This window comes from Anser cygnoides, chromosome 19 (genome assembly GCF_040182565.1).
Source record: "Anser cygnoides isolate HZ-2024a breed goose chromosome 19, Taihu_goose_T2T_genome, whole genome shotgun sequence".
Taxonomy (NCBI): Eukaryota; Metazoa; Chordata; class Aves; order Anseriformes; family Anatidae; genus Anser; species Anser cygnoides.
The window spans coordinates 2,352,012-2,374,510 of record NC_089891.1 but is presented as its reverse complement, the minus strand read 5'-3'; the positions used below and the strand labels follow the sequence as shown (position 1 = coordinate 2,374,510).

General features: G+C 49.7%; 1 protein-coding gene and 1 long non-coding RNA gene across 7 annotated transcripts in view; one reads left to right on the top strand and one right to left on the bottom strand.

Moving 5' to 3' along the window:
- Positions 1-626: 626 nt before the first annotated feature.
- On the bottom strand, positions 627-3,437 carry LOC136786669 (uncharacterized). The gene is made up of 2 exons (XR_010825959.1): positions 2,551-3,437; positions 627-2,519 (listed from the first exon to the last, which is right to left on the bottom strand). It is a non-coding gene; the product is annotated as an uncharacterized lncRNA (long non-coding RNA).
- A 2-nt stretch (positions 3,438-3,439) lies between these two features.
- STX8 (syntaxin 8) overlaps positions 3,440-22,499 on the top strand; it is a 101,693-nt gene continuing 82,633 nt past the window's right edge. For 3 of the 6 annotated variants that reach the window (XR_010825956.1, XR_010825955.1, XR_010825957.1), the window contains exons 1-3: positions 17,780-17,826; positions 19,515-19,607; positions 19,998-22,285. Coding sequence is in view for 3 of the 6 variants with exons in the window: in XM_066980328.1 (XP_066836429.1) it covers positions 3,455-3,703; positions 6,504-6,598; positions 7,951-8,061; positions 17,702-17,826; positions 19,515-19,607 (673 nt within the window). In the remaining 3 variants the exon portion in view is untranslated. Of the gene's footprint in view, positions 3,704-3,797; positions 3,898-4,581; positions 4,627-6,503; positions 6,599-7,950; positions 8,062-17,701; positions 17,827-19,514; positions 19,608-19,997; positions 22,286-22,499 lie in introns of those variants that run through there. The other 3 variants (XM_048075962.2, XM_066980328.1, XM_048075963.2) reach the window with 3 other exon arrangements.

Genomic DNA, 22,499 nt, shown 5'->3' with positions numbered 1-22,499 from the left:
CTCGTGTGCTTTTCCTGGAGCAGCAGACGCCTCCCGCTGCCTCCAGGTCAGATTTAAGCACCCCACAGTACCCGTGACTGTGTGGAGACAGGAGATGGGAGTGAATCAGGCACCGTGCGACGTGGATCTGCTATTTCCTTTGCTTTTAATGGAGAAGAAATAAAATATGTAGAGGCCGCGCTGCCTTCAGCTGAGCCGCGCAGCTGGAGGCCGTAAATGTTTCATGCAAGCTGCCTGCACAGCCCAGCCCCAGAGGATTCGGGTGCCCGGGGACCTCGGGGTGCCCAGAGCAGGGCTGCAGTGGTCCATACGGGTGACACATTATCGTGCCATACCGAGGCAGGTGCAGTGACAGCCCTGTGCTACGAGGGCCATAAATCATCACTGCCACTGCCTTGCCACCGCTTTTAGGGCACCCGCGCTCCTGCTTGTACCTGCAGAGACTGGCATCAGCGATGGCAGCGAAGGGGAGACCAAACCCCGCGTGGCCTCACCGTGGGGCACCGGGGAGCCCCCACAGCCCAAATATTGATGGTGCCAACACTGGGCAGTGCCACAGCTCCTGGGCGCCTCCTTCTCCTGCTACAGCTGTTAGCGTTCATGAAGACACATAATCCACAAAGTGATTATATGAAGGTGCTTTATTAGGCGCCGGAAGTTAGGGGCATGCCTGCCCAAATCTAACTTCGTCTGATTTGTTTTCTTAGTTCTCTTTTATCTCCTAAGGTACTACATATGCATTAGGTTTCACAACTCATCTATGCATATTCATTTCCTAGCTCCACCTAGCCTCGCTTCGTATGCTAATTATCTTATCAGTCCTTCTGCGCTTGCGTATCACTCTCTGGTGGTCGTCCGGGTGGTCGTCGGGATGAAGTAAGATGTCTTCATCAGAGTTGAACTTTTTAACCTTTCCTTTTCACGCATGCTCTCTGAGCCCTTGGTCTCAGTCCAAACCGCAAGGTTGGTTTGACCCAGTTCCCAGAGTCCAAGAAGCCCCAGTTATCTAGATGTCTTGCAAATTGAGCATTCTTTTAATCCTCCTTACTCCTCACCATGAATTGGTGCATTCTCATGTTACCCTTGCACATATATTTTGTATCTTCCAAGCGCAGCCTCGGAACAGTACATCGCAAATGTAACATACTAAACAATATTGTATTATTTCTTCTTCTATTACTAACACAGCCACTTCCAAGCTGCTGCAAAAAACCCTTACAAATACATTAACAGCTCTTTGCACTTGGCTCCTTTCTCAGCCTGCAGGTCCCGAGGGAGCCCGTGCTCGAGGCCTGCCCGGCCGTGGCAGCAAAGGAGCCGGCGCTCAGCTCTGTCACATCGCCGTTACCGGGGCCGGGCACACCATGAACTCCGAGCAGCGGCCCCGTTAGCCGACCTGGTTCTTTTTGTGTCCTCTGATGCACTTTGGGCTTTTGCGGAAGACCAAATGGGGCTTCTCGAGGTGATTATGGCACCTTTTGGCTCCAGCCGGCCTGCTAAAATGAGGGGCCCTGCAGCTTGTTTCTTTTTGGAGTAGAACTTAACGACAGCTTCTTTTTGTCCATAGCTCTGCCTCCTGGAACAAGGGGAGGAAGCAAAGGGCAGGGACAAGCTCCTGACCCCATGTCACTGCCCTCTTTTTGCCATTGCCCAGTGGTAAGGCTTGGGGTCCCCACGGCCTGGGGGACACCAGGGCTGTCCCCACCCTTCCTCTGCTGTCTGACTCCGTCCCAGCCGTTCCCCGTCCCGTGCTTCCAAACCCCAAAGCACAGCATGCCCCGTGGCTTCAGCGCATTTTAATCCAGACCGTGATAATGTGATGGCAGCAGCCACATCCAGGTGCCCTGACAGCATCCAGGCTACCCCGTGCTGCGTGGGGCGCAGTCAGAGAGCAGCGGTGCTCTGCGGAGCTGCAGCTGGGGCAAGGCCGGGTCTGGGAGCTTATCGGTGGCCCTATACATGCAAAACTGGAAATGTGAAGGATTTCCGTGTTCCTCAGCAGTGCCGACCGGAGGCAGCGCTTCCTGCACACCAGAAGGGCTGGCATCATGAAACCGAGAAGCAATTAGAGGGAAGTGATTGCGTTATACAAATAAACCTTCCCTGCCGATGTTTTTGGCACAAACACTGCGGCACCGAGTGAGCAGAACCTGTCCTGGGGAAGGGGGGAGAGCAGCGACCCCCAGGCCTTAGGGAAAGCATCGAATGCCCTGGTAGCACCCAGGGAATTGCGAAGGTTTCCGAGGGGACCCCAGCTACAGGTGGAGGAGATGGCTGGGATGAGGGGACAGGAGGACTGGGCAGCCTGATGGGTGTGCGTGCACTGTCCTGTCAGCCCGAGGGCCGGGGCAGAGCTGGGGACAGCCATGGCTGCGTGTCCTGCAGCTCCATGCTGTGTGCTTTGCACCACGTCCCCGTGCACATCCGCACCCCTGCGCTGCGTGCTCTGCGCCCCTGTACCCTGCGCCATGGAGCACACAGCCAGCACCACTGAGCTGTGCACCTCTGCCCCCTGACACCTCTGCCCCTGACACCGCTGCCCCCTGACACCTCTGCGCCCTGACACCTCGTGCTGCACACCCAGTACCTACACACCCTGCACCGCTGCACCCCACACCTGTGCACCATGCACATCTGCACTGTTCAGCTTTATGCTGTGCGCTGTGCACCGTGTACCATGCACTGCGTACCCCACCTCTGCTCCCTGTGCCTCTGCACCCCGCACTGTGCACCGTGCACTATGCACCATGTGCCCCACACCACTGCACTGTGCACCTCTGCACCCCACACTGTGCAACTCTGCAGTGTGCACTGTGCAACCTGTAGCTCTGCACCATGTACTGTGCACCACTGCTCCAATGCACTGTGCACCTCTGCAGCTCTGCACCTCTGCACTCTCCTCCTTTGCACTCTGGACTGTGCACCTGTGCACCACGCACTGTACTCCAAGCACCATGCAGCTGTGCACTGTGCACCATGAACCGTGCACCTGTGCACTGTGTAATGTGAATTATGCACCGTGCTTGGTGCACATGCGCAACTCTGCACTGTACCTGTGCCACTCTGCCTGCAGCTGTGCGCTGTGCACCTTTGAAGTCTGTGCCCTGCACCTCTGCGCTGTGCACTGTGCACCACTGCACCGTGCACTTCGCCGCCGCGCAGCTCTGCGTTTTGCGTTGTGCAGTGTGCACCTCTGTGCCTCTGCACCTGTGCACTGTACTCCTTTGCACTAAGAACCATGCAATGTGCACCATGCACCTGTGCACCGTGCACCATGCAATGCGCACCATGCACTGTGCAAGGTGAACGCGTGCAACTCTGCACTGTACCTGTGCCACTCTGCCTGCAGCTGTGCACTGTGCGCCTTTGAAGTCTGCGCCTTGCACCTCTGCACCGTGCACTGTGCACCTCTGCACCCTGCACTGTGCACCTCTGCACCCTGCACTTCTGCACCATGCACCTCTGCACCGTGCACTGTGCACGTCTGCAGCTCGGTACCTCCGCGCTCTGCTCCTTTGCACTCTGCACTGCGCACCCGCGTGCTTTGCACTGCGCCCCGCGCCCCCCGCCCCGCGCGCCCCCCGCCGCGCTGCAGGCGGCCGCTTGGCGCCGGCGGCGTTTGGGCCTCGTCGCGCTCCGTCGTCACGTGACGGCCGGGGCCGGCGCAGCGCTTCCGGGTGGCCGCGATGGCTGCGGAGCCCTGGTGAGAGCCGGGGGGGGGGGGCGCGGGGCGCGGGGGGCCGGGCCGGGCCGGGCCGAGCCTGAGGCGCTGTCCGTGTCCCTGTCCGTGTCCGCAGGCTGTCGCAGCACGCCGCCGCCTGCCGCCTGGCGCAGGAGCTCGCCGAGAGGATCCGGGAGAGGGAGCGGCGGCAGCGCAGCGGGGAGAGCCCGGCACAGGTACGGGTACGGGTACGGGGGGCGGGTCAGGGCCTCGGGGCCCCGCAGCAGCTCCGGGCCGGGCCGTGCCGTGCCCGCGCTGTGCCCGCGGCGCTTCCAGCAGAGCGCCCCGAGCCCGGCGTGACGGGGCCGGTACCGCCGGGCGCTGCTCGCCCAGGGGCGCCCCGTGCCCCGCTAAAGCCCCGCACCCCGCCCCCGAACCGAACCCGAACCGCCCGGGCTCGCAGGAGCACCCGGAGCGGGGCCTCTCCTGCAGGGAGCACCGCAGCCGCCCCGGGAACCGCCGTCAGCCTCCGCCTCGGTCGCGTGAAGGTAAAACGGCCCCGGGAGCCCCCAGCGGGTCTCGGGAGCCGGGCACCGACGGGGCCGCCGCCGCCCCCGGTACGGCAGCGCTGCGCTGGGGGCCCGGGGCACCGAACCGCCTTTTCCGGGCCCTTTTCCCGGCGGCTTTCGGAAGGAAACGGCGTTTCGGAGGTACTTCCTCCGAAGAACCCGTGAGGGAAGCGGGGCGGGCCCCGGGCCGCGGGCGGTGCCGTTACCGAGCCGCTCCGACCCGGCGCGGGGTGCCGGGGGGCGCCGCGAGGCCCCGAGTGCTCCGGGAGGGGGGCGCTCCCCACCTCCGGCGATGAAAGGGAGGGGCTCAGCGGTGGTGATCGCACTCTGCTTCCACGGCGATGAAGGGGCTGAAATTGTGCCAACATGCTCGAGCGACGGGAGGCTACCAGCGAGGTTACCGCGTAACGGGGCTGGGTTCAAAGGGGACAAGGTTCTTGGATTTGCATCATCGCAGTCTGTGACGTTCAAAAACAACAAAAAAAATTATTAGGGCTGTTTGAAGCCTTTCTTGCACCGAAGCTCCTCGACGTTATGTTTTGTGGAAACATGGCACGGCTGCCTTTAGTTCTTCATAAAGCCATCTCTGCCATGCCCCGTGTTTTCCAACTGCAGTTTCCCCTTAATCCATCAACAGTTAAAGACGAATCTTTGGCAGTGTTTGGTTCTACTGCAAACAAGTTTCCAGCAATCAGAGGGTTGTTGTCATAACAGAAATGCCTGTTGAGAAATCTGTGGCTGAGCTAGCATTTATTCTTTGACTCGTCGGTGCTTTAGCACAGTAAAAGTCTTTGTACGGTGTTTATCTTGTAGGGAGAATCTGGGCAAGTTTTTATTGTCATAGCACTTGCCCATTAGCGCGGCTAAAAAAAAACCCTCCTTGCTTATTGCCAAATAAAACTGGAGCATAACATCTCAAACGGAAAAAAAACAGGGAAAGGTTTCAAGGCAGCACTTAAAATCTGCAAACTCTGCTCTACTGCGCTGTTCGTAAAACTTCGTTGGCTTCTTGTTACTTTTTTTTTTTTGTCCCCCCTTAAGGGAAGTGAAACCTTTTGTTACAACAGCGGGATTTCTGGCCAGAGGAGCGCTGGGAGCCTGCAGGCGAGGTGACTTTCTGGCCACGTACCCCCGTAGCCGCTGTGCGGGTCGGGTAGAGGCGGCGTTCTCCAGCTGCCTGTGAGTGCAGGAAACGTGCGCGGGAAGGAAAAACCTCCTTTACTGTAGGGTAGAGCTGGGGGCGCGCAGAGAGCCGAGCTGCCCTCCCAGCGTCTGTGCCCCGCCGTGGCTCTGGAGATGTGTCTGGGGCTGCGGGTCCCAGCGCGGGCTGTGCAGCGCTCTGCCTGCGCGCTCTCAGGCCTGCCTCGGGGTTCGGCTGCTTTTCAGCACCGCGTTTGGGAACAGGTCCCCCTGTGTCAGAGGGATTTAAAGCCCTGAGGGGTCTCAGGTGTTTTTTGCAGCCCAGTTAGGGCTGGTGCTGTGTGTAGAAGCACATAAAGCTGTAATTAGGGAGACGTGCCTAGTTAATTGCAGCTATGACAGTCTTTCCTAGCATTCTAAGCAGTTGGAATGAAAAGAAATACCATGTTGGAAGAAAAATTCAAAGGACAACGTCAGTCTAATTTGGGAAGGGGTGGGGAAAAGAGGAGAGTTCCCGCAAGCCTCAGCCCTGCTTGGAGCCGGGAATGTGAGGGGCTGAGCTGTGCTTTTAGGGAGAACAGACACGGCCGAGCCGCGGGCAGGTCAGGGCGAGGAAGGGCCAGGTGGCACAGGTGGCACTGAGAAGTGAAATGGGGTAAAGCTGGATGTCCTCGGGATCTGTCCTGTAACGTCTGGAAGAGTTCAGCGGAGGCAAAGTCTGAACCTGCAGCGAGCTTCCTCTGACCATGGGAAAGAGACCCAGTGGCAGGAGGAGCTGGCGCCTGTGTTTGTATTAAAGATCAGAGGGGAGGACTGGAAAATATTAAAATGTGCTGAAACACTTTGCCCACAAAGGAGCCTGTTTGTAAAGACTTGAAAGAAAGCTCACCATATGAAACAGCATCAGTGCGTTGGAAGCGTGTTTGCGAAACTCGTACTTTTTATCTCGTTTTGGAAGCAGCCCAGCCCAGTTAACTGGGTTGTCCCTCGGCAGCTCTGAGGCAGGCTGTCGTGGCTGAGGATGGAGTCTTTCACACCAGTGAAGCTGAAGTTAATTTTGTTGTCACCTGGGTGTAATAGCGCTGCATGTTACGCAAATGTAGTTGACACAGTTCTCTTTTCTTCCCCTGCAGCTCAATGTGTTCATCAGATCGTCGCTGCAGAATCTCAAGGAGAAGATCAATCAGCTGAGGGACTTGCTGCTTCGGGATGTATCGATGCACCAAATGTATCCCTGTAAATGTCTCCTCGACCTTCCCCCAGTGTAGGAGAGGGTGCAAAACCAAGCTGTAATAGGAACGAAGCTCTGCCGTGCAGTTAGGGCTTCACCCTCATTCCACTTTGGGGGGATTTTGTCTCTATAATTTTATCAGTGATGACATTTAGTATTTTTATTGCAGCTATAGTGTAGGAAGAATGGGGAGCCTGAGCGTCTCTGGTACTGCAGGCATGAGGCTGGCTTTGGTTCTCTTCATGTTGGGGGGGAGCTAAAGAAGATGTTCTGACTCGTCTCAGGCAACTGTTGTTGTCTTGCCTGTGCTCTGTGCCGACGCTGCCGCGGCGGGCTGGCTTGTGAGCTCAATTTACTCGTCCAGCAGAAAACACGCTGCTGCTCTTTTACCTTTTCTCTAGGCTCGGTCGCTGGCTGCGGGGCGCCAGTACGTGCACAAAGGGAGGGCGAAGCCTTGTTCAGGGCGTGGGCAGGGAGGTGCCAGCCCTGACGTGCGCTGGCGTAAGGAGCAAAGCACCTTCCGAGTGCTGTCGGATGCCTTGGAGTGAAACAGCGGGTTCCTCTGGTACCTCTGGGGCCTCTCGCTGCACGCTGGGATGCTCGGACGCAGAGAAGCACGCCCGCCTCCCTGAGGATGTGTCCGGCAGCGATCTGACTGAACGAAAAAATGTTTAATTTCAAGCTTACTGTAGCAGGAGTCCCTTCAGAGCGAGAGCCTGCTGAGCGCTGTGCTGATGGCCTCGGGTTAAACTTTTCTGCCAAGGGAGCGCTTCGGAGCGGAGGAATGCTGCTGCTGTGGCAGAAAGCAGACACAGCTCGGTACAGCTATTGCATAATCGGTGCAGCAGGGCTTGGAAGAGAGTTCGTAGTCCTGTGAAAAGTCTCTAAATAAAAAAAGAAAAAAGCAATCACATGTCACCTGTCAAAGCCGCAGCACTTGGGACATCTTGTTGCCAGTGTTGCGGAGCGGGCCAGCTGCTTTTTAGTGGTAAATGAAAGCAGAATTATGTTGGATGTAGGATTCTTAACACTTAAACTGATTTGGCAGTAAAAAGCCTCCCACTTCCACTGACCGCGCTAGATGATGAGCTGAATATCACGTGGTGGTCACTGTATGAATCCTTGTCTTTGAGGCTGGTAAACTTCGGAGGGGAGTTTTTAATAAAAGCAGGTGTCATCCAGAGATGTAGCACCTCTCCTTCTGGTAGGTGCTCCTTGAGCTGAAATAGTATTGTAGTTATTTTCGTGATCAGGAGGTCAGATTTATTTTAAGAATGTATAGAAGGTTTTATTTTACGTATGAGAGTTTTCCAGTGTTTTAAGCTTGGTCCTTAACCAGGTCTCGTTAGCACCCAGATGGAGGGGGACAGGAGGCAGAATTTGGTGGATGAACTTGTCACGCGGCAGAAGCAACTTGAGGCGTCTTACAGGAACGAAGGCCCGGAACCAGATATGGCAAGGTATGACACCGCTGCCCTAAGTGAGCAGCGTGACTCGCGCGTTGGGTTTGTCCGGAGGTGTTAAATGATCCATGCAATTCATTCACCTGTAGCCACGTGCTGTTTCCTTTGCTTGGAAATCCTGTGCTTTTTTTAGCGACAATGTCATTAATGCCTGCCAAAGCCGGGGGGAGGACAAGGGAGTGGAGAGAGAGCTGCTCGGAAGAGGTGACAGCAGGCTTAGTGATCACCGAGCTGGGCTGGCGGCGCCGCCATACCAGGTCTCTGTGACTTGTAGAAGGAGAACCATTGGGACGAGGCTTAAACTTCAGACAGTCCCCAAAGATCATACTTTGCAGCAGTCAGTGAGGCCTGTCAGGTGGAACACTACGGTTTAATTCCTGTTTTGGCACGTCAGAACAGCACAGTGATGTGTTATCAGAGGAGAGGTGTGACTGTAATTCTGTGGGGGTAGTTCAGCAAGGTGGCTGACTGAAATACCCCTGAGACAAGAGGGGAGAGCTTTATCTGTAAAACTCATCTTCTGTTCTTAATCTTATTTCCTAGCGCATAAATATTGAAGAGCTTGTCTTTGGGTGGAAAAGGCAGTCTGAATTATTTTTGTGCCTTCAGTGAGTTCCTTCACAGCTGGGAAAAATAATTACGGCTAATAGCCTGCAATTTGTGCTCTCCTTATGCAGGCCCTACATAGCCTCTTTTCATTGAAACGACTTGGAGTTGCCGTCCCTAATGTGTTCTTAGAAATAATCCATCTCTAATGTGTTCTTAGAAATAATCCATCCGGGGTCGTCTGTCTGCTCAGGAGGAAAAGGAGAGCCTTTCCTTGAAGCGTGAACCTCAGGCCTCTTGTCCAAATAAACTATTGGCATCCTGTAAGTCAGGTTTGGTGGGAGTCACGCAGATGCTGTGTCCCTAACGTACAAACCACAGGCCTGTTACATGCTGAGGTAGCAAGAGCTGTACATGAGACATCTTTTAATGTGGTTGTTGCAGCTTGCAGGCCTGTAAACCCAGTGTGCACTGGAATATAGAAGGATGGGTTGTTTCTCGCAATTTATCGATGGACTTCTGAGTTTTATCTTTCTCCAGCTAAATCAACACCAGCTTGTAGCTGAGGAATTCCACTTGGGAGTATTTGCTACCTTTGGGTGTACTTCTCGGTTTTTGGTAGCTTCATTTTCTGCGTAAGCCCGTGTGTGTCTTGCCGAGGAACTCCTTGCAGCTCCTGCACACCTAAGAGCTTTCGTGTCTCCCTGAAATACCAAGTTAAAAGTGCGTGTTTGCTGAGCAGCAGACTCCTGTGAATTCATTACACTTTCCCGCTCCAAAGAGCATAATCTCATTTCACAGCCTCTCTTTTCTTCTTGTTCCTCTTCTTTTCCCCCTGTGTTTTCAGTGACATCCCCCCTGGTCAAGAGAAAAGGTGTATGGTGAGCTCTGCCTGGCGCTACACATGTGCTAACCAGGCAGATACGTTAAGGCCGAAAGTGCTGCGAACCAGCCTCTGTCTCTTCTGCCTCTTTGTCTGCGAAAGCCGACATTAATTTGAGAGTCCTTTTTCTTTGACACGTGTTTAAATTGATGACTGAATTAGCTGGTGCTGGAAGGAGAGGAGAAGAGTGGTAGCAATAAATAAATCTTGTTCCTCAGCTGGTAGCCAGGCTACAGACTACAAAATGCAGCTGTCGTTTCCTTCTTCCTTCACAAGCAAATGCTACCTTAGCACAGTATCAGGGCTCTGAATGGAATCAATCAGAATTGAAGTGACGTGTCTAGGGGTAAAATCCTGATGATTCAGCTTTGATCTCTGTTAGGCCTGAGCCAGCATTTGTGCAAAAAAATTAAAAGCCCCTCAATGAAAGAGTCTGACTTACCTGTGTCCTGACTCCACGTATGTGATTAAATACTGCTGCGTGTAGGAGTTACTGTTTTAGCTAAATTCCTGCGCAGATAATCGCGTTACTCTTCCTAACTTTTCCTTTTGTGGATCAAAATGGTGCAGAAGAGAAGCGGAGCTGCAGTCTCGGAGTTTGCAGAGCTTGCTGTATTCCCATGGTCAGCGAAATTACTCAGGTGTGGCTTGCAGTTGGTAAAACTATGTTTTAAGCCTCACATGTACAAACAAAAAGAAGTGGACATATTTCTTAGGGAACTGAACATGAATGACCCAGACACGTTGTTGGTGTGCGTGGGACTCTGCTGCAGCAGGGGCAGGCACAAGTGGCTTAGGCTGGCTGCGGGTCACGCAGGGGGTTGCGCGTGCCCTGCAAGCCATGCCCTGAGCTGCTTTTGCGGTCTCGGTCCTGCAGCATGGCTGAGCAGCGCTTCCTCACCTCTGCTGACCCGTGGTGCAGGGAGATCTGCCGCTGAGGGGTTGCGGGGCCGTACTTCTGCAGCACGGACGTGTAATACGGATGTTTGTGGGTTTTTGTTAATTTGAGCTTGTGCTTCTAAGTGTCAGGCATTTTCTAATGTGCTGTATTCACTGGGCCTTTTCTGGCAAACGCACAGCTCTGCCTTTTAAACGTCCACGTGTGAAGGTGCTGCTGCGAGGCAGCGCCTCAGAGCCCTCGAGAGAGTTTTTCACCTTTTTGCAATTTGTCAGCCTTCGGTCTTGGGACAGAATGAAACGTCGCGTGTTTTTAAATCCTCATGTTTTTTAACGTTTTTGCCGATGTTCTTTGAAAACCAGTCCCTCTTCAGCCCTGTGCCCTTGGAAAAGGAGGACACGGTCTTGTTGCTGTTCTAGGGTAAACACCTGGGTACCAACGTGAGGTCTGTGTCCGAATGGTCCTGCTGAAAAGCAGATCTTTTCTCCAGCCTGTTTACATTGCGTTCTTTGGAGCAGGTATGGGAGTTACTCAGAAGTTTCCCTGATGTAGTTTTCTGTGTTCTGTTGTGTGTTGCTGTAGAGAAGACAGCATGTGCACGTTTCGTGAGGGTCTGTTCAGCAGCGTGGTGCAGAGATTGGTTTCTCCTTGCTTTTGTTGTCCGGCGGGGTGTTCGGTACGTCCAAAGCAGGCGTTTCACCCTGCGGTTTGTCAGCTTTGTGTAACTGGATGCTGTCGGTGCGGCACCTGCGGCAGGTGCAAAAACCGGGGGCTTTGGTCTCGCCCACTAATTCCTCAATGGCTTTGGCATTTCCCGGAGTGCGGTGCAAATCCAGGTGCTGCGTCGCTGATGGCTTTTACATCCGACGCTGAGACAACTGACGCTTATAAAACACCGAGTGGGCAACAGTTCTGCGGGGGCTGGTGCCGTGAGAAGGCTCTCGTCTGTTGTCTGCTCTGACCAGTGCACAGACTGATGTGCCTGTCGGAAAACTGGCCTTGAGTGAGAGGAGTCCCTGCGGGCTGTGGAGCTGGCAGGGCCAGGGCCGAACCTCGAGCTGCCCTGGCATGAAGGTGTTGAGGCAGACAGGAGGAAAATACCAAAATCCCATGATAATTTCATGCTCCATTAGAAACGGTCAGGGAAACCAGTATTTTCCAGCGCGAGATAACATCAGAGACAGTGCTTATTTTCTAGTGTTGCAAGGCTTGAAATTTAATAGTTCTCTTTTAACTTCTTTAATTAAAAATGGATAAAAGTATGCCAACTATTCTCTGCCTGGTGAATTCACACCCCTGCCCTGTTCTCCCTTGTAGGTCTGGCTTTCAGTGGTACAGGCAGAGACGTAGCCAGCGCCCGAGTGTCGTGCCGGGCAGTCAGACCTTTCCCTCGCATGAGGCTGGCTGCAGGTGGGTCGGTCAGGAAGGAGTCTGTCCCCGCTGCGTGCCCCGTGGCTTGCAGGGGCAGAAGACAGCAGTGCCTGGCAGGGTTAGACTGCTGTGTGCAGCAGCAGGCTTCTCTGAAATGGTTACAGCCTTCTGGAACAGCCTGCTTTGGGTTGCAAAGGCCACAGTGTCTGAAGGCTGAAATTTTTCAGTCGGAAAGCTTTACCCACTGCATTAGAAAAATCAGCACGTGTTGTTTGATTAAGTTCTAACAGTGACACTTCTCTCTGGTTTTGTATTGGTTTTCCGTATCTAATCCATCTCGGATGTGACAGCACAAATTTTCAGAAGTCTTTTTCTTTCCAGCAGTCATTCTTTTCATTAACCTTCTTGCACCACTGATCACATATTTATTGTCCCCATGGCCTGTAATTGTGAAGGTTTTGCTAGAATTAATCTTCGTTTACGTTTGGTCACCATTCAGTGAGTTTTACATCCTTTGAAAACTGCTGTAAAGCTATTTCTGATTGCGAAGTACAGTGGTCTTAATGCTCTTGGTATTTATCCTAACTGACAACTTGGGCCAGAACACAGGGCAGGACGCTATATTACTTTGGGATACCGTTAGTTTCCCTTCCGGCGTTGTCGGCCTTAATTAAGATGCAACTGGAATTTTCCAAGAGAAAATTGCACTGTTTGCGTGACTCTGGTTGAGCAGGGTCACTTAAGTTTCCTGTAATTGCTTTTCAATTGGCAATTTCAGAATCTTCTCCCCTCTTTTCTCATTCGGAAGAGATCGGTGCAGATATTATAACGGAGACTTAAAAGAAGCAGAAATGCCAGTGGCTTCATATCATTTGAAAGGGAGAAGTGGAAAAAGCAACTACAAACATTGACTTTCTGGAAATGAAGCAATATCAAAATACATGTGTGGAGGCAAAGGAATCAAGAATATTCCTCCTCCTGTCTGACCAGGGAGTCAGTGTGTGGGACTGTATGCAGATCACCAGTGAGTAAATAAGTCGTGTGTGCCTTCACGTTCTTTTTTGATTTCTTTGAATTTCTCAAAATGCAGAAATTTTTAATGGCCGTGAGACGCAAAGCACCGTAAATAATCTCTAGCCTAGATAACTTTTAGAAGAGCCCATAGTCTTTTTTTTTTTTTGATGTGGGTCAATATTTTTTTCAGTTTAAATACTTTTCTGTCAGATGTAAGGTATTTAGGCCTTAATCCAGACTGATGTTTTGCCTTATGCCAAATAGGCATCAAGTGCCTGACGTTAATCAGTGAGCCGCTAGGTGTTTAAAAGCTTTTGAGAATCCGGCTCTTGTTTATGGAGGAGCAGATGCCCTTTGGAAAATGAGATTAAAAAATAGTAATTTTTTACGTGCCTTCAAAATGTCTTCCTGCTGTTGGAAGCTTTTTAGGGTCTTCTGCCATCAGATCCAATTAGCCTTACGTCTAAGATCAATGAAAAAGCTTCTCAGAAGGGTGGAAGAGGAGGCAAATTGTCCACCCAGAACCCCGTGCTTGAGAATGCCGATGCTTGAGTCATGGGATCAAATCAAGGGCCTGGGGCAGGATTTTCCAGGATTAATACGTCTTTGGCCATGTAGTTATGAGAAAAAAATGGTTGCAGTTGTCCCAGCGTTGCTCTTGTCTGCCACGTTGTGTCTCTGTGCTTGGGTCTTCTCCCTGCAGAGCACTTGTCACCTGGAAGCGCTCCCCGGGTGGCAGCGTGCGCAGACGTGACCGCGAGCGGCAGCGCCCTGTGCACAAAACCTGGGGGTTTTGGGTCCGCGTGAAATTCCAGGAGGGTGCCAGGAAGGTGTGCAGCCTTCCCGCGGTTTGGTCTGCGCTCAGCAGGCGGGGGAGCATCCCAGGGGTTCTCCAAGGTCGCTGAGGTCAGGACTAGTTACGGGAAAGCCGTATGCACTTGCATCTGTAAGGAGCAGCAAAGAGATGCTATTTTTTGCAGAGAGATTCCTCTGTTACCTAAACACAACAGAGGAAGGTAAGTCAAACCCCACACTTCTAGGCATTGCGCTCCGGGTTGTGCCTGCTCGCCTGTTATTAGTGTTTAATGCTCGTTAGCCTCAGGAAGAATTGTCAGTAGGAGGGCAGCTTCCCAGGCTGAACTGCTTGCTTTACATTTTGCCTCGTAAGTTTGCTCAAAGCTCCCTGAAGTGCCCTGCCCGAGGTTGCTCCTGCACCGGCAGCGTTCCCGTGGTGTTCTGGTGTGGCCTTACCGGAGTCCTTGTTGTAATTCTCATCCCAGAGGAGTGCGAGTGGGCTGTGGGATCCCACTGCTCTCTTCTGCTGAGCACCCTGAGAACTGTTCTGCGGGGTCCGTGGCTCTGCTGTGGCCACCGTAGCATGAAAAAGGATGGTGTAGAAGGAAGGTGGTGGTGCCTGAGAGCTTACTGCCGTGGAAGCGTTCGCTGGGGTGTGTGTCTTGACGTCTGCATGGAAAAGTGAAGTCCCAGGGAAGAAAAACACGGGCGTGAGCCGTGTCATAAGGTCCCTGTCCCTGGGGACGCTCCTGATACAGGAGCACTCCGTCTGGGCGTGCTGGTGCTGAGCTACATGTGTGGGTCTGACTCTGCCATGGCCCGGCGTGGCGCTTGCCTGGCGCTGCTCCCCGGTGGGTGCCTGCTGCCCGCACGAGCTGGAGCTGCCCTTCTGCCCTGCAAGCTCGGGAGCTGCCCAGCGAGCATCACGGGCAGGAACCGGTGGGCTGGGAGGTGCTGTGGAGCGGCCGTGCCCTCCGGGTGTGCCGCTAGCCGTGTAGCTGCCGTGGAGTTCGTGGCTTTTAAAGCCAGTGGGACCAGTCGGTGGAACTGTGGGCAAGTGGCGTGGAGCAGCACAGCGTCCCTGCGCGCTGCTTCCTTCTCACTGACGGTGCCAGCGCTGCCTGTCCCGAGGGCCTTGGGTCTCCCTGGGTCTGCTGGGGACAGCCCCGTTTGGGAAGGTGCCGGGGGCATTTGGAAGAGCTTGTGCTCGTGCCACGTCTCCTGTTTGTCTTATTCAGGGAGGAGAGCTTTTGTTTGGTCAGTTAAAATATCATACTTGTTGTTTGATTTACTAGCTCGGAGCTTCCTCAAATTCCTTGCCTGCCAGTGTGAGCAATTAAACGGTAAGTGAGAGAATACCCGCCTTCTTTTCGGAGGCTGACCTGTGGAGCTAAGCAGAGGTGCTCGGAGCGCTTCAAAGACTTCTACTGTACAACTGTATCGTTAAGGGATGCTCAAGTGATCCTGCAACCGATTGTCATATGACCCAGGTTTTGTTTAAAATTCAGTCGTGCTGATCAGCCTTCTAAAGCCGTAAGCCTTGCTGTGTGGCCTTGGTCTGAAGTAAGCACTGGTTGACTAATCTAAGTTACTCGGGAAGTTTTATAGGAATTATCAGTGAAACAATGCCTTCTGAAAGATAAGCCCTCACTTGTTAAGCAATGACATAGCCCCCTGATTTTAAACCCCATCATCTTTTATACTTGGGCACATTGCTAAGCCTCATAATTAGTTAAATCTGCTCCTATAATCAAAAGCTATCCACACACTCCACTGCTCTGTGACGGTTTCAAAGATTTACGTGATTAACTTGGCGGAGGCGGTGGGTGGCTAATTGGATAAGCTTTAATCTTCACACCACCAAAGCGAAACATGGGAAGATCAGAGGAAGGAGGAAGTTATGCTGTGTTGTGTGGGAAGGTAGTTACCAAACATGTCAAAAAGATTATTGTAACGAGCAGACCTGTTGTCATGACCCAACCTGCAAGAATAGGGCAGATTATTGGAGGGGGGAGAGTGCAAATTATTTCAAATTTGCTTGCCTTGGCTTTTTTGACAGGCAGGAATAGTTGTGTTCTTAGCGAGCAAAGAGCTTTATGTTCCTTTTGCTTTATTTAAGCCATTTTGTCAGGTGTTGTTAACCCTAGATTGTGTGTGCTTGCTAATTGCACTGCTGGACTGAGTGGCTGTAATGATCTTTGTCTTCAGAAGTGCAACGCATCGTTGCGCTTAGCTTTGTGAACCTGGGAGCGTGGCCGTGAGGCTAGGAGAGTAAGAGTGGGCTTAACCCTCCAAAGCAATGGAGAAATCTAGGTAATGTGTAAAATGGTGTTTCAGAGTTATCTTTAATTAAACCTGATCCCAGCTCGATAAATACCCGTGAGTTTTCATGGAGGCGCAGAGAACTGAAGTGCAGAAATCCCCCAGCTCTTTGTTCCGGGTGTTGCCCATGAAAGCCAGGTGGGCGCTGGGACAGGGAGGCGGTTTGGGGGCTGCTCCGGAGCGATGGCCCGGCACCATCAGGGTGGTTAGGAGAGATTTTGTGATCGACAATAAGCACTTAGTGTTGTAGGAACGAAAGTCGTTTCTTTGGTTCTGACAAATCCATTACCTTGAGATTTTGTTAAGTGAATGCGTTTAAAATTTTAAGCGAGAGGAAATTAGGGGTTCTCAAATTTAAATGGCTGTGAACGCAACATGAAGTATGTCTAATTTATGGATGGCCCAAAACTCACATGATAGAGATGAATTTTTTCCAGCAGTGTTGATTCATCACATGGCCAGGAGGTGTCTCTAGTTCACCGTAATTCCTCAGGGATCTCCTAGGCACAAATCCTGGCTTTTGCTTAAATACCTTTGCTGTAAAGCTTCGGTCAGCCTTCTGCAGAGTTCTGCCGTAGAACCCTGTATGGGCAATATGCATTTAATTCTTCCCATCTGTACCGATACTTTTGTGACATGAACTTGCTTTGATACAGGGTTTTGATCACAAAATGATATCAAGCATATATTATTACCATATAACGTTTCAGTACATGCTGCGGAGAAGGGACCTGGACTTAATTAAAAATAAAATAAATAGGTCTTAGTGTAATAAAACACACTTCCGAGATTTTGGGAGAATTGCTTGAGAGGTACTAAAAATGCTGCCTGCTCTTGCTTTGTCTGTGAAAATGATTTGGGAAAGAAGAGGGCAAAGATAAAAATGAGAATAAAATGCAGAGTTTGAAAAAAGCAAAGCAGAGATTAATCTTATTTCCGTGCTGCTGTTGAGGATCCAGTCTCGTCAATGACTCTTACCCCAAATCAGATTCGTGGTTTTGGGTCCAAATGTCTCGCAGGCTGCCATAAAACGTTTATCTTGTAGCAGAAACAAATGAGAAGCTGAAAGGAGGAAACCAGAAATCCGGTATCGAGAAAAATATTTAAGTGGCATTTCATTCTGCTACTAGAACGTAGGTACCCTGGGCGTGAAAAACTCGTTTTCTGTTGTAACCGGGGAAGTGTCTGTAAGGTGAACACCCTCAAGTCATGAGTGCTTTAAAAGAAAACCTGTGCATCGATCACTTTTTCACGTTGAGTGTGTGTGTGTGCCTGTCTTCATGTTCATGGCAAACCAGGAACGCAGGGAAAAGTTCTCTGATTTCTGTCTGCATTAGTGTATCGATCCTTTTACTGCTGGAAACTTTCAGGCTGTACCTCAGTGTTTTTAGAAGCTTGTGTCTCGATTGCAGAGCAAATACATGAAGAATATGTTGATTTCCACTAACCCTTTTTTTTCTTTGTAACAGTTTTGAATGCTGCATGTTTTACATGCTAGCAGAGTACTTAATGTGAATGGATTATAAAACGTATGGTATGCATTTCACCATGTAGTTTAATTGTTTGGTGCAAAATTAATTATCTTCTTGCTTTACTGCTTTCAGGCAGTGTTATGGAGCTTGCAGAATGCATTTGTTATTGGAGATAAGTGGATTCTTTCTGGCTAATTTCTTCTATGATTGCAGAGAACGGCGTGGAGTATGACAGATAGTTGCAGTTCCATCTCTGCCAGCCAGTCTTGCATGCATGAATTAGAGTGTGTGAGTTTTGTTTAAAACTTGAGAATTATTTAATGAAATTATTTTCAGATCTAGCCTAATGACTGGAGGGATCAAACGAGGTGTAACCAACCCGTGGCTCTTGGAAGAACCTGAGGAAACCAGAGGGCTTGGCTTTCACGATATCAGGCAGCAGCAGCGGAGGATCATAGAAGGTAAAAGAGTCTTTTTGTATGTTAGGAGCACCACTAGGACTCTGTGAGAGCCCTTGTTAGCAAATCCATGCACTAACTGGCACTGAAGTTTTATGATCTGGAGCTGTCAAACATGATACTTGCAGGTGGCTGTCTCCTGTGTTAGCAGGAGCGGTATTGTGCTTGCAGTGTTCTTAACTGGAAACATCTTCTCAAAGCAGCTTTTCAAAACTATCTCCATTTGGATTGAAGTGAGTAATCTGTGCCGTGACAGGGGAGGAGAAACCACTGAAACAGTTAATTGTGTTTCTGAACACATAAACTTGTGAGGTTTCTTTACAGTCAGATGCAAGTAATTCAATGATTGTCTTTTGTCTGCATTTTAGTGAAGTTGAGTGAGTAATTCCTGAGTATAGCTTGATTTAACCCTGGACAGGTGAGATTTTCACAAGACTAATGTGATTTTGCCCGTAGTTATGGTTTAAGTTTGCAGTGGAGATCTCATTAATTGCACTGACTGGAGTGGTATTAGTGCTGTGCTTCAAGCGAGGTATGTGTTAGATGTATTGTTGAATTGGAATTAGGTAAGAATTAACTGACCTAAAAAGATTTTGGCCCTCAGCATAAGGAATAGATTCCTTAACTTTAGCAGTGTTGGAAAGCCTCTGCCTGAGGACCCCAGGTGGGTAATGAGGTAATTCCTGTGTAATTAAAGTATTGGAAGTGATCAAGTGAAATCAGTCTCCAGATAAGGCCCACTCGAGTCTGCGTGTGAGCAAAGGTTAGAGCTACGGTTCAGGAGAATGGCACAAACTCTATTTGGATGCCCCAGGAGAAACCTCAAGCTCCAGTTTTGATTACATCCCAGATATTCCTTTGGGGAAGCTAAAAAAAAACAAACGTATTGGTGACTAGGCTTTCACCCTGTTGAAGGGAAGCAAATGGGTTCTGACCATCCGCTATGGCTTTTGGCTCTCTGGCTGCAGCCAGCTGCCCTCTCAGGCGGTCTCACTCTGTGCAACGTCGCTGCTTTTCACTTGGTCGGACCGCTGACAGTCCTGCCTACAGCACCTCTCCTTGTTCTGCTTCGTGACTTCGCTGGGCACGGAGAGCTGCACGTCACAGTTAAGGCGCTGGCGAAGGGCTGTGCAGCACCACCAAACTGCAAGAGCAGAGATAACACGGGGCTTCCTAGAGGAGTGCCTGCAGAGCTGATGGGAGCACCTCAAACTTCAGTTGCCCGCATTGTCCCCTCTGTCTCAGGCTCTCTTCCATGCGCTCTGTATCCTCTTGCAGCTTTAAAAATCTATTTGAATTCTTTGGTGCTTGCATCACCTGTTTGTCTTTTATTCATGTTAAAAGTTTCTTGGAAAATTTAAGAAGGCTAATCAGGGATCTGTATGTGTGTGCCAGAAAATCTCCTACATTTATGATTGAGTAACAGCTGGATGTTGAATTCTTGGATTTTTTGGGACCCCCAGCTAAATGTCCCAGCCAGAGCAGACAAATTAATTACCCATCATTCACATTATTTTAGGAGTGTCGTTGCCATAAGGATTCATTTTCATGTTGTGTTGATGTCTTTTTCTTAATACCTTTTAACTCTTTAAACACAGAGTAGATCTTTCTTCACTTCTACATCTTTTGTGGTACGTTGCCTGGCTTACTGGCAATTTTTTTCACGTAATTTCATGTAATTTCTGATGCAGAGCAAGATGCTGGACTTGACGCTCTTTCTTCAATCATATCCCGGCAAAAGCAAATGGGACAGGAAATTGGGAACGAGCTGGATGAACAGAATGGTAAGAACAAGAGCCACAGAGACCTATTTTTATGTAAGACTGTTTCATTTCTTTTAGTCTTCATACAATGGCATTGCTTTTTCACCCACAAAGTAACAAGACAATACTGTAAAGGTTTCTGTAACAACGACTCCTGCAGATTCTATGCATTCATGAACTGTTTATTTTGCCTTACTTGTGCGTAAAATTTGTAACACTTGGTATATTTTTATGAAAGCTGTCTTTGGGAAAACAAGGATTGGAGGTTGTTTGTACATAGTACAAAATTAATTTTATACTTGGATCTTCTGCATTTTTCAGTGATTCTATTCTAATGGCTTTTTTTTTTTAAATGGCAATCTTTTATTTGTTTCTGAGTTTCATTTGAACATTCTTACTCTGTGTCTTTAGTTATTAGCTGAATGGAAAAATCTTGAGCCAGCAATTAAAGGAGAAGCATTGTACTGTTTGCTACAAATAATTTGGATTTTGAAGACTTCGTGAATTGAATGTAGGATCAAGTTAAGTGCAATATTGAAATAGAATAGTACTTACTTCTTTAAACAGAGCCAGTATCCAAATGGCGGAATTGCTCTCCTGTTAAATGTGCTTTGTTATTCACTTAATTGTTTGCCTGACATCAACTGTCCCTAGGAGAGCAGATCCTCTAGTCCTTCTGACTTTTTCATTTCTTACAAGATGGTAATAGTTCAATTAGAGCCTTGGAGCCCTGCCAGTCTTCTCCCTTGCACAAAGACTTGAGCCATATGGTTTATCTTTGGGTTGTGTTGTGCTTAACCACTGAGAAGGTAAATGTCCTTTTACTTGCTAATAAATGATACGCTTAAATCGGCTTCTTCGCAGACCTGTGTTTTTCCCTTGTATTTCTCGGCATGCCTGCTCGTAGCGAGGGGGTTCCCGAATTAACAATCACGTAACAGAAAGTGCTGCCTGGGAGCTCCGTTCCAACTGAGTGAAGTGAGGCTGCGGCTTTCTCGTGTTTGCCTTGTATACATGTTCTGGCTAAATCCAGGAGGGATGAGAAATGTCTAGAATATGTCATTGTTAATCTTAAGATTGTTAAGAAATGGTTTGCACAGCTGGGAGAAACTATGCTTAGTGCTCTTGTCATATTTTGATCCTCCGCCTCATCTGAGTAAAGACATTTTCAATTAGAAATCTCAGTTTCATAAGTTTCTTCTATTAACTGTTGTTTAAAAAGTCACATTAATTGTTTTTTTTCTCTAAATAGAAAACAGGTGGGAAGCATGAGTGTGTTTACTAATTCTTTGTGAAACCTTGGTTTCTCATCAGGAAAATATATAATCTGTGTCCCATTTCCCTCTCTTGGGGGTCGGGGGAGGTTCCCCAAATCCTTATGTTCTGGGACTCCGAAGGTTATGTGCATTGTACCATTGCATTTCTGCGTGACCATACCAGGCTTTTTCTAGCAATGAAGCCTTGAAACGTCTCTGAAATTGGGAATGTATTTAACCCTCCTTTTCACAAATAGTGCAAATAATGCCAGTTTTGTTTGACTTGCTTGTCTTGCAGATATTTACAAAGCCTAGAGTAAAATTCTTTGTTTCTGTATGAGCTCTTCTGGGACCTACAAGCAACTCTTTCTCAAAAGAAAAGCTTTCCCAAGTGCTGGGGGTAAAAAGCTGTGAGGATTGCCTGCTGCTGACTGCAGGCTAGGTTCTGCGGGCAGGGAAAACGCGGAGTTGTCTGTGCTGCTCACTGCCCCAGAATCGCAAGAATAAAGCCTACCTACCAGTCATGTAGAGTGCCTTGTTTATAGGTCTTTGGCACCCTGAAAAAGTAGGGAAGCAGTCTGACTTCTGCAGACGGAGGGTCACAGCACTGAGTGCTTGGCTTCTCTACTACCAAGCAAGTTGAACTTCCATGTTTTCTCCGACTTGGTGCAATTCTTTGCTTTTGCGGATATGGGGGATATGGTAGGGTGTCTCATGCCACTGGCACGCTGGAAAAGCTGAAATCCCTAGCAATATTTTCCAACGTCTACTTTCCCTTTACGCATCTTATTTTATGCCCTGTGCTTAATTGTCCGCAGACTTTTCTCAGGCACTTTGCCAATATTGTGTCACTATTACACTGTCAGGTTGATGAGCATAACTGCCCTGTAATTTCCCCTTGCTCGGAATCTCTTTCCTTCCTCGTGCTGAGTGATAATGGCATCGTCTGTATTGTGGCAAGGCAGGGGAAGTTCGTCTTCGTTAAGTGCTGCATCAATATTTCTTTTTATTTGAGTCAAATTTTCCATCAAGCTGTATGCTTCTGTGGGAAGCTTGACTTCCACATCGCTAACCTGCTTTGGACATTCCCACCTTCTGCAACTAATTAGGTGCCTTTAGCTCGTTCTGGCTTTGGAGCTAGAGCTTGCGATAAAATACAGCTTAATTCAGAAGTAGCTGATGGTGTCTGATAGTTAACGCAACACAATTCAGAGCGCTGGATAAGTGTAATTATTTTCCAGACAATGTGCTTTTTTCCTTCCCTAGCAGTTCAAGCTCTCTGTTCGCTGAGCTATTTGCACTTCCCAGTTCTTCAGGCTAGCCGGAGGCATTTTCCCCTGAGTACCAGTTGGTGTAGCTGTGCATTTGCAGATTTCTCCAGCCGCAGAAAGTAGTGGAGGCATCCAGATTAATTATGCAAAGTTTACTTCTTGAGTAGAGCCGGTACGTGTAAATTCTTTTGTGTTTGTTAAATGACTGAAAAATGATTAAACTTCGCTTTTAGAAGGGTGGTTACTTGGCAGTATCTATTTTTACTTCACTGGTGGGCTGACAGGCATGACAAGGAGTAATGCTCGAGGTTTGTAAGAGGGCATCTCAAGGCATCCTGGAAATGAGCCTCGTGGGGCGGCTGCTGCCATCCGGGGAAGTTTGGGCT